The sequence below is a fragment of the Salvia splendens genome, unplaced genomic scaffold (genome assembly GCF_004379255.2).
Source record: "Salvia splendens isolate huo1 unplaced genomic scaffold, SspV2 ctg921, whole genome shotgun sequence".
In the NCBI taxonomy this organism is placed as follows: domain Eukaryota; kingdom Viridiplantae; phylum Streptophyta; class Magnoliopsida; order Lamiales; family Lamiaceae; genus Salvia; species Salvia splendens.
Window position 1 is genome coordinate 73004 of NW_024599608.1, and position 11943 is coordinate 84946.

An 11943-nucleotide genomic window follows, 5' to 3' on the forward strand; every position below is an offset into this window, starting at 1 on the left:
GATATGGATTGGGATACGACGAAGGACCCGTTGGACATCATTGATCAAATACGAAAATAGAGTTTGTCTTGTGAGTTGAATTCTCTTTGTAGAGTTTTTCACTTGTTTGGAACTTATCAAGATACTTTGAGCAAGTTCTTGGGCGTTCAACCATACCGAGGTTCTTGGCTGATTACATAGCCAACGGGTCGAGGTTTTCCAAGCTCTGGAAGTGGATCAAACCAGATTATCAATCAAGGAAATCCGCTGCCAATCATTATACGTGGGGTTCTTGGATCAATATATCCAACGGGTCCTTCGTCGTATCCCAATCCGTATCATTTGGTATCAGAGCCAACTGGTATTGATCTATCCATAGCTTTATCTTACATTGTTTATCTTTCATATCCTTGAAAAAAAAATCCAAAAAAAAAAAAATCCGAAAAAAAAATCAGAAAATAAATTCGAAAAAAAAAATCCAAAAAAAAAAAATCCGAAAAAAAAACCCCAATACGTATTTCACCTCATATTTTCTTGACCATTTCCTTTCATCCTTCATTCAAGGGCTGAAGTTTGGTTGGTCGTTATTAGTTCTTGTTTTGTTTTTGATTTGTTTTTTTACTTGTGTTATCTTTGCAAAAGAGAAAGAGTGGTAAAAGGCTTGAGTGGTGAGGTTATTTGAGGGGAGGTAAAAGCCAACGAGTGATATACACGAGTGTTTTGTGAGGTTTAATTTTGTGTGATACACGAGTGAACTGTGAGGATGGATTCTACTGACGATCATATTCCAGTTGATCCTACGTTGAAAGCCATGCAACAACAATTTGCAAGGTTTGCACGGATTCTGGAAAGTGTTTCAGGGCGGTTGGAGAGGCTAGAAGTTCAGGCAACAAATGAAAATAATAACGAGGAGGAAGAGAGTGGAGGAGAAGATGATGCTTCATATAGGCATCGAAATGAGAGACGTGGAAACGGTAGAAGAGGGCGTACAAATGAAGTGGATGGTGATTTGAGAAGCATCAAACTGAAGATTCCAACATTCCAAGGAAGGAGTGACTCCGAAGCTTATTTGGAGTGGGAGAGAAAGGTGGATCTCATCTTTGAATGTCACAACTATTCCGAGGAGAAAAAGGTTAGACTTGCTGCTATTGAATTCACTGACTATGCTATAGTTTGGTGGGATCAATTGACAACCAGTACAAGGCGATACGGAGGAAGACAAGTTTCGACTTGGGAAGAAATGAAAAGCATAATGCGTAAGAGATTTGTACCTTCTCATTATTTTCGTGAATTGTATCAAAAATTACAATCTATGAAACAAGGTACTAAATCTGTTGATGAGTACTACAAAGACATGGAGATTGCCATGATTAGGGCAAATGTTGAAGAAGATAGAGAAGCAACTATGGCTCGATTCTTATGTGGGCTGAATAGGGAGATTGCAAACATTGTGGAGCTTCAACACTATGTGGAGTTGGAGGACATGGTTCATATGGCCATGAAGGTGGAGGGACAATTGAAGAAGAAGGGAACAATCCAAAAGAATTTTTCAACAAGTTCTCATTCTTCAAGGACAAAAGAGTGGACTTCAACCAAACCCAATTTTGGGGCAGGTTCTAAACCCCAAAATGAGGCGTCGACATCCAAGTCCAAAGAATTTGAGAAGGGTAAAGGTATTTCTACTTCTACTTCTACTCGAAATAGAGATATCAAATGTTTTCGTTGTCAAGGTGTTGGACACATTGCATCTCAATGTCCAAACAAAAGGGTGATGATTTTGAAGCCAAATGGAGAGATAGAATCTGAAAGTGAACGTGAAGATGATGATGAGGAGGAGGAGGATAAACAATTGGAGGAGATTGAACCAGAACATGGAGAACTTTTGGTGGTTCGAAGGGCTCTAAACATGCAAAACAGAAACGATGATCAGCAAAGGGAGAACATCTTCCACACAAGGTGTTTGGTCCAAGGTAAACTTTGCATAATGATTATTGATGGTGGTAGTTGTGCAAACGTTGCAAGTTCTGAAATGGTGGAAAAGTTGAGCTTAACAACGGAAAAACATCCTAATCCGTACAAGCTACAATGGCTTAATGAATGTGGAGAAATTCGAGTGACTAAGCGAGTTCTAATTTCGTTTTCAATTGGCAATTATAAAGATGATGTTCTTTGCGATGTTGTGCCAATGCATGCTAGTCACATTCTTTTGGGGAGGCCATGGCAGTTTGATCGTAGAGTGACTTATGATGGATTTCACAACCACTACACCTTCAAGCACAACAACAAGTCTATTATGCTTGTGTCTTTAATACCTCAACAAGTTCAAGAGGACCAACAGAAATTGTCACAAGCAAGGAGAGCTCGTGAGGTTGAGAGGAAAAGAAGTGAGAGCATTGAAAAAGAGTCGAGTGAAAAAAAGAGTCGAGAGAAAAGTAAGAATGAGAGGAAAAAAGGTGAGGGCATTGAAAAAGAGTCAAGTGAAAAGAGTCCGAATGAGTGCAATAGTTGAAAAAAAGAGTGTTTTCATCTTAGTGTACAAACAGTCTTTGTTTACCACTAACGAATTAACCACTTCTTTGCCAAGTGCTTTTGTGTCTCTTTTACAGGAATTCGAAGATGTTTTTCCCGTGGAAGAATCAAGTGGATTACCGCCATTAAGAGGTATTGAACACCAAATTGACCTTATTCCCGGGGCAGTTCTACCAAATCGATCAGCCTATAGAGCCAATCCCGAAGAGACTAAGGAAATTCAAAGGCAAGTGCAAGAGTTGTTGGACAATGGAAAAATCCGTGAGAGCATGAGTCCATGTGCTGTTCCGGTAATTGTTGTTTCTAAGAAAGATGGATCATGGAGGATGTGCATCGACTGCCGAGCAATCAACAAAATCACGGTAAAGTATCGCTATCCTATTCCTAGGCTAGATGATATGCTTGATGAATTGCATGGTTCTGTTGTGTTTAGTAAGATCGATTTGAAAAGTGGTTATCATCAAATTCGAATTAGAGAAGGAGACGAATGGAAAACAGTCTTTAAAACAAAATTTGGTCTATATGAGTGGTTAGTAATGCCTTTTGGTTTAACTAATGCACCAAGTACTTTCATGAGGTTGATGCACCATGTTTTGAGAAAATTCATTGGAAAATTTGTGGTTGTTTATTTTGATGATATTCTTGTCTATAGCAAAAATGTGAATGAACATCTTAACCATGTGCGTGCAGTTTTGGATACCTTACGAAAAGAATCATTGTATGCAAATCTCAAAAAGTGTTCTTTTTGCATGGATAAAGTTATTTTTCTGGGTTTTGTTATAAGTGCTAATGGGATTGAAATGGAAAAAGAGAAGGTGAAAGCTATTTTAGAATGGCCAATTCCTCAAAATGTAGCACAAGTTAGAAGTTTTCATGGTCTTGCTAGTTTTTATAGGAGGTTTGTCAAGGATTTTAGTACAATTGCTGCACCTTTGAATGAAATTGTGAAAAAGGATGTTTGTTTTTATTGGGGAGAAAAACAAGAACATGCTTTTAATCTCCTTAAAGAAAAACTTACAACTGCACCAATTCTTTCTTTGCCTAACTTTGATAACATGTTTGAGCTTGAATGTGATGCATCTGGGGTAGGCATAGGAGCTGTTTGGTTGCAGGATAGGCAGCCAATCGCGTACTTTAGCGAAAAGTTGAAAGGAGCTCAATTGAACTATCCAACGTATGACAAGGAGTTATATGCTTTGGTTAGAGCTTTGGAAACATGGCAGCATTACTTGTGGCCTAGAGAGTTTGTAATTCACACGGATCATGAATCTCTCAAGTACTTGAAAGGTCAAGGTAAGCTTAGCAAGAGACATGTTAAGTGGGTGGAATTCATTGAATCATTTCCCTATGTAATCAAATACAAAAAGGGAAAAGAAAATATTGTGGCTGATGCATTATCTCGGAGATACATTTTGATCACTACTTTGAGTTCTAAGTTGCTTGGTTTTGAGTTGATTAAGGAAATGTATGATAATGACCCGGACTTTTCTTCTATCTATTTAGCTTGTGAGCATGCTGCATTTGACAAGTTCTATAGGCATGATGGCTATTTGTTTAGAGAAAACAAATTATGCATTCCTAAAGCTTCTATGCGTGAATTGCTTGTGCGTGAAGCTCATGGTGGTGGTTTAATGGGTCATTTTGGAGTCCATAAGACAATGAATGTTTTGCTTGAACATTTCTTTTGGCCTAAAATGCGTGTGGATGTTGAAAGAATTTGTAAAAGATGCATAACTTGCATGCAAGCCAAGTCTAAATCACACCCACATGGTTTGTACAAACCGTTACCAATTCCTAGTGCACCTTGGGAGGATATTTCAATGGACTTTGTTGTTGGTTTGCCAAGAACAAAAAGAGGTAGAGATTCAGTTTTTGTGGTTGTTGATAGGTTTTCAAAAATGGCACATTTTATTCCATGTCACAAAACTGATGATGCATCTCATATCGCTGATTTGTTCTTTAAAGAAATTGTCCGTTTGCATGGTGTTCCTAAATCAATTGTGAGTGATCGAGATGCTAAATTTGTGAGTCATTTTTGGCGAGTGTTGTGGAATAAGTTGGGAACTAAACTCTTGTTTTCTACTACTTGTCATCCACAAACTGATGGACAAACTGAAGTAGTTAATAGGACTTTGTCTCAATTACTACGAACTTTAGTTAAAAAGAACTTGAAAAGTTGGGAGGAATGCTTACCTTTTGCTGAGTTTGCTTATAATCGAAGTGTCCATTCTGCTACTAACTTTTCCCCATTTGAAGTTGTGTATGGTTTCAATCCATTGAGTCCACTAGATTTGATTCCAATACCTATTGAAGATCGTGCAAGTCTTGATGGAAAAGCTAAGGCTGAAATGGTGAAAAGATTGCATGAAAGGGTAAGACTCAACATTGAAAAGAGGACAGAACAATATGCAAAGCAAGCCAACAAGGGTCGGAAACAAGTCATCTTTGAGCCGGGAGATTGGGTTTGGTTGCATATGAGAAAGGAGAGATTTCATTCGAAAAGAAAGTCCAAGTTGCAGCCAAGAGGAGATGGACCATTCCAAGTGATTGGAAAAGTCAATGATAATGCTTACAAACTTGACTTACCTGGTGAGTTTAATGTAAGTGCTACTTTCAATGTTTCTGATTTATCTCCTTATGTTGGTGAATTAGATTCGAGGACGAATCCTCTTGATGAAGAAGGGAATGATGGAGGTACACCCAAGCTGATCAACAAGGACAAGAAGATGGATCCATTAATCATTCAAAGTGGACCAATTACAAGAGCTAGAGCTAAGAAGATAAAGGAGTCCATGATGCTTTTAGTTGATGAAATAAAAGCCCAATTCCAAGACCATTCAACATTGGGCCAAATGGTGAATATTATTCAAGTTAGTGGGCAGCCCAATGCATGAAGTTTTGAGTCAATATATATCACATTTTGGAGGCCCAAATTGAAGATAAATGATGCATTTTCGTCCAAGTTGGAGCAGCAAAAATGAAGAGTCATTTTTAAGTTACTTTTTTGAGTTAAATAAGTGACTTTAGATGTCCTAAAGTCACACCAATAGTTAGGAGTTACTTTTCACTTATTATGAGTCATTCTAAAGGTCTTAAGTTGTACTAACGATATGAGACTTTCAAGAGTCCATTCTAGCCTATAAATAGGCTTGTAAGCATGTCATTTGAGGAGATCATTGATCAAATACGAAAATAGAGTTTGTCTTGTGAGTTGAATTCTCTTTGTAGAGTTTTTCACTTGTTTGGAACTTATCAAGATACTTTGAGCAAGTTCTTGTGGCGTTCAACCATACCGAGGTTCTTGGCTGATTACATAGCCAACGGGTCGAGGTTTTCCAAGCTCTGGAAGTGGATCAAACCAGATTATCAATCAAGGAAATCCGCTGCCAATCATTATACGTGGGGTTCTTGGATCAATATATCCAACGGGTCCTTCGTCGTATCCCAATCCATATCATGGATTGACCTCTTTTTTTTTTTTTTTTTTTTTTTTTAAACAAAAGCACCACGAGGGTGGAGGGTTCAGGAGGACCCACACCTGTGCATTACTAAGGACAATTGCAACGAACAACCTGGAACACCGAGCCGCCCAAAAGTGACGTCTCGCCAAAACAAATTAGAGTACAACGAGGGCCTCCCTAACAACTAGAGTGGCATCAATGTACTCTTCACTATTCTATTACAATTAACATGGTGCAACCTTCACATCACAAAATCCAAGGTCCGTCACTTAATTGAGGCCCGCAATAGGGATACCCCCGCGATGAACGATCCCTTCCGGATCAAGTTCCTCGATGAAGCCTTCCTTCTCCCGGTTGGGGAGCCCACATGAGACATTCATTGAGCAAGTGCTCGGCTCGTTCGCACTAGAGTCATCCCGATCGAAAGACACCGTGGCGACATTGCCTTTCAAACGCAAATTGTTGATGTGTTGAGCTTTGGAGTGCATGTCTCCCTTATGTGCCTTGCCTTTCCTCTTCCTCGACACCAATTGAAATCCATCCTCGTCCATGCTTGGTTGACTCCCATGGGGCGCTCGAGGAGCCAACGGATCGACATTCATTGTACCCTCCTTGTTCTTCTCTTGGTTGTCACTATCTTTTTCCTTGTTCGTGTGATCAATGTTCGGTGAGGTGCCAACCCTAATCGCCGCCTTTGGACGCCATTCTCGACGGATGATCTTGTGATCGTGGCTAGGGTAGAAAGCCTTGGTTGGTGTTTGGTAATCCTTGCCTCCAACACGACCCTTCCTTCCCAATGCATGACACTCAACAATGGGATACGGTCCCATGCTATTTTGTGTCTTGAATTTTTGCCTAGGATGTTTAGCATGATCTCCTCCGTCGGGGGGTTGGAGATATCAATCTCAACACATATCCTAGCAAAAGAGAGCCGGGTTTGATTGATTGTGGCATGGTCCGCTTGTAACGGCTTGCCTAATAGCTTGCCGATCGCCATGAGGGCCGATTCCTCAAAAAGATGGGCCGGTAGTCCCATGATATTGCACCACACGGCAACGATGGGCGACTCAAAGAACGTATCAAAGTCCGGCGCCCATTTGAACACCCTCATTGGGTGAATGTCAACAAACCAAACCGGACTCCCATTAGGGCCACTTAAGACCTTAGCATAATCACCCATATCTTGGAATTGAAGTAGGATGTGCTTGGCATTCAAGTATTTCCAAGTGAAAGAACCAACTAGCCCCATCCCCCCTAAGCTTTTTTGAATTTGGAAAGAAGAAGGGAGTGAGTGGGAAAACTTCCCAACAATGGCTAGACCTAGTTTCTCCGAGAGATATTCCGTTTCAACATCGGTAAAGGAGAGATAAGGTGTACCTTCAAAGTCTCCGGCCGTCCCCAAAGGTGTGACCTTGCCGGCGTCGAGTGGGATTGGCTCGTCCTTATGGGTTTTATGTGGTGTTGAGGATCCCACCATGCACCCCGTCCCCCCATGTGCAAACAAGTTTTTAGCCTCCTTCCATGCATTCGCCGGTGGGACCAGGTTTTCCGGTGGGTACTCCGGCGGCCGGCCGTCGGTGACATGGTCCCTCTTGTCTCCATCAATGCCAAATTGGGTGTGGATAGCACATGGTGCTGAATTTGAATTCAAAATGGCATTTACCTCAAATGGACCATCATTCTCTTGCCCAAGCAAAGTAACCTTTGTCTTTTCCTTCTTTTGTGAGTCACATGCCAACCCATCCTCTAGCCTAGGCGTCACATGGAGGGGTGTACTTGCATTGGTCTCCTTGTTGACCATCTCATACTCCAAGCATGAGACATCAAGGTCCCGGCCAGCCGTCGCCGGCGCCGGCGCAATTCCGGCCATCCCCTCACCATCAAGACCTTCCAAATCTTTTGTTGAAGCTTTCTCATCCTTTGCCATTTGAGCTAAGGAGCTCAACATCTCCCCAATAAGAGCTTGCTTAGCATCCGGCGACCCCCTCCCTTCACCATGGAGTTTGCCGACGAGCCCATCAGCCATTTCGAACACCATCTTCTTCTTAGCCCGACCCACCTCCGAACCAGATTCAAGATCGGCTCGTTTGAGGGCTTATCGAGCTTTCTCTGGGTGGGGCGTGCCAACCCTTTTGGTTTTGGGCCGTGCAATCGAATGAAACATCCACTCCGGCGAGGAAGGGGGCTGCATTGTGTGTATCAAGGCCGTGGCCTCCCCCTTCAGAAGCTCACCACCGGACTTCACCATGTGTCGGATGCAACAATCACATTTCACCTCCCTCAAAGGGGAGGGAGGGAGAGAGGTCGAATTCTAGAGAGAAGGGAGAGCTTCTCTCACTAAATTCTAGAATCTGATGAAGAGCTTGACATGGATTGACCTCTTTTAAGAAGGACAATGACTTACATCATAATGCAACTTCTAAGTAAGAGTTCCTTGGCGCCTTGCCACTTCGGAACACCACGTGATGCTGGCCCCAATGCATCCGTTGAGCCCCCAAAACAACAAAAATCTAGCTCCTTTTTGCAGCAACCCAACTTTCCCGAATTGGCTTGGAGACCAAAACCTCCTTCCGAAAGTGGGCTAACTCCTTTCCGTCCCAAGAGCTCACGTGAGACGATTGTCGTGGAGGCCCCAACGCAACCAACAAAGGCCGAAATCATCCACTTAGCCGCCTTGGACTCGGCGGAGATGCTAGACACATTGGTTGCGCAACCCCTCATTACGGCCGGCCACAATCCACTGGAGTTCCCCCTAAACCCTTCGGGATGCATGCAAAGTGTCACACACACACCTCGGGATGGAAATGGACCCTCTCTTGAGGACTTTCCCCCTCTCGAACGAGGACGAACTAGCAAGCTCCGAGCTACGTTTGAGGCTAGTTCGGAACATCATAGTGCGGAGCTCGGCCAGCCGCGACCGAAGTCGAACCCTAACGTCTACCGAGAAAAGCCTTTTATCGAGACGATGAACAAGGCCACGCCTAGTGCCGAGATGGTTGCAGTGACAAGAGACACACCAACACCCAACGATACGCCTATGGATGATGCCGAACAGACCCTCACCGAGAAGGAAAAAGTCGAGAAGATCCACACCGAGAAAGAAAAAGCCGAAAAGCCGAGAATGGAAAAGCCGAGAAGGGCACACAACGGCAACGTAGGTGCCGAGAAGATCCACACCGAGAATGGAGAAGCCGAACTCAACAATCCGAAGAGAAATGGAAACACACCTAAGTCCGCGACGGATGCCGCAACACAAGGGCTGAATGTAGTTAATCAACTTGGGGGGGTAGAAGCTACACTGGGGCCCTCGCCGTGGCCGAAATCGATGGCGGACTTGCTTAGGGGTACCCCGTCGGGCTCGGCGAGTAACACTCTACAAGGCCGGGGTGAAGGCGCCGCAAACCACCCCGGTCGGCCGAAAACGATGGCGGACATGCTCAAAGGCTCGACTGACCCTACCGGCCCCCAAGCCTTTGAACCGGATAAGCTCCAGAACATTGGATTTGCTTCAGTGTCCGACGGCATCCCGGCCATTTACTTCTCCGGAGCGGAAACTCAAAAGCTTGCTGAGAGCATGGGACACGCCATTGTGGGTAAGTTTTCTCACTCTATCCCTACGGGACTGCAAATCCAAAAGACCCTCGACAATATTAAACTTCGGTGTGGATTTAGTTGGAAGTACATTAATGCTAAACATATTCTCATTCAATGCGAGGACTTGGCGGACTATGCCCGAATCCTTGGAGGCCCAAGGGGTACGCCCGTTTGGCTCATTGACCGACACCCGATGAGGGTCTTCAAATGGTCCCCGGACTTTGATGCTTACTGCGAGTCCCCCATTGCGGCAATCTGGTGCAACCTAATTGGCCTCCCCATTCACCTTTTCGACCAATCCGCCTTATTCGCCATCGGCAAGCTTCTCGGCAATCCAATACAAATTGATCGAGCCACGGCAAACAAGACTCGGCTTTCATTTGCCCGAATCTGCGTCGAGATAGACATCACAAAACCACCTACCGAAGAGATAATCCTCGATCTTGGTGGGCGAGAAACGGTGCAGCGAGTCCGATGGGACAAGATACCATCATATTGCCGAGAATGCAAACATGTCGGCCATGCAAGTGAGGTGTGCTATGCGACGGGCAAGAAGGAACGGCCGCCAAAGAGAAACTATCACAACGGTCCGCCAAAACAGCCACAACCCGAGAGACAGACCGAGAAGGGGAAGCAAGATATGGGGAAGAATGCCTCCAGCTCCAACGAATGGAAACATCAGGGGAAGAAGCAAGGCAAGGCCGGTGATCGACCAAACAATAACAAAACAAATGGGGAGGACTCCGGTGATACTTCCTGGGAGGGACCGAACTCCAAGGGTGACTCTACTTTGGGGAGCGGACCGAGCTCCGGAACTCAGAATGCCGGGCTTATTGCCGGGATCGAGATTGGGAAGTCCCCACCGAACCGGGGGAATCCATTGCATCCCACCACCGAACCACCAACACCACGTGGGAACATGGACGTGGAGTGGGGCTCCCCCATTGCGAGGAGCTTGGTCTCACCAGTTCGGCGAGGGAATCCGAGAGGAGGCGCGCGCCATGCTTTGACAAGGGGGCGTGGGTTCTTCTCGGCAAAGAACCACATGAGCACTAACCAATATTATACTCTCATGGAGAACGGAGAATTTGATGTTGAGAATTGTGGGGATGCGGACGAAGACCTTATGGAATTGCATGTGGGGGCCGAGAAGTTAGGAGGCAACAGTTCGGCCGAGGACGCCGAGGAGGTCGCTCCGAACAAAGAGCAACACCGTACTGATTATCAAGGAGGGCCTTCAACCTCTTTGGGTACGCACCCTTCTTGTTAATAATGTCGTACAATCTCATGTTTTGGAACGTGAGGGGGATCGCGAATGCGCCCACTCAAAACGTTCTGAAAAGACTAATTGGTTGTCATAATGTTTTATTTCTTGCAATAATGGAACCGCTCACACAACCGGACCCGGACCGCTTCTCTAAGGCCTTGGGGCTGTCCTTCATTGGTTCGAACATGAACGAGAAGATTTGGATGTTTGCGGAAGAGGGGTCCACTGTTGATATTGAGGTTGACTCGGAACAAATTCTCCACGGGTACCTCAAATCCCACCGCCTTGCTAGGCCGGTGGCCATCTCAGCCGTGTACGCCAAATGTACAAGGGCTGAAAGACATCACCTATGGGACAAGATGAGAGAGATTGCCGGGCCTCTTGAGGGAACACCTTGGATCATCGGTGGCGATTTCAACACCATGCTATCTCATCAAGACAGAGTTGGAAGTGATACCAACCGGCAAGCCGAGATGGTAGATTTTGCGGAGGCAACGGAAGATTGTAGGCTGCTTGACCCTGGTTTTGATGGAGCGGCATTCACTTGGGCCAAGAATGGCCTTTTTGAAAGGTTGGATAGAGTGTTTGTCAGCGAGGATTGGACTAAGACCTTCGAGGCTACTCGGGTTACGAACCTCCCCCGGATTGCCTCGGACCATGGACCAATTCTTGTCAGGTGCACGAAGATGAACACATCCGCTGGAGCCAAGGCTTTCAGGTTCCAGAACATGTGGATCCGACATGAAGGATTCATGGCCGTAGTGCAAAAAGCATGGGAGGAGCCCACGGGGGCGGGTGGAATCCTAAACATTCAAATCAAGCAGGCCAGAGTTAAAAAGGCCCTTAAGGAGTGGAACAAAGAGGTTTTTGGAAACATTCATGCTAATCTAAAAGAAAAGGAGGAAGAAATTGCTTTGGCCCAATCTTGTTTCGAAGCAAGGCCGACCCCGGATCACAGGACAGCGATCAACAAACACATTGCCGAGTACATCCTTTTGCTGAAAATGGAAGAAGATTTTTGGCGACAGAAGGCAGCTCTGAGGTGGCTTGCCGAGGGAGACAAAAATACCCGGTTCTACCAAAGCTGGGTGAAACAAAAGAGGGTTCGTCTCC

At 44.8% G+C, this 11943-nt stretch overlaps 1 protein-coding gene across 1 annotated transcript; it reads left to right on the forward strand.

Moving 5' to 3' along the window:
* Positions 1–1003: 1003 nt before the first annotated feature.
* LOC121791810 lies at positions 1004–5321 on the forward strand (the record flags this gene model as incomplete). The annotated part of the gene is given in 8 exon segments (XM_042189636.1): positions 1004–1908; positions 2002–2399; positions 2775–2824; positions 2826–3368; positions 3462–3874; positions 4115–4144; positions 4733–5097; positions 5161–5321. Coding segments are annotated over 8 exon segments (2865 nt in total), but the record flags the coding sequence as incomplete, so codon positions are not given.
* Between the last annotated feature and the right edge of the window lie 6622 nt (positions 5322–11943).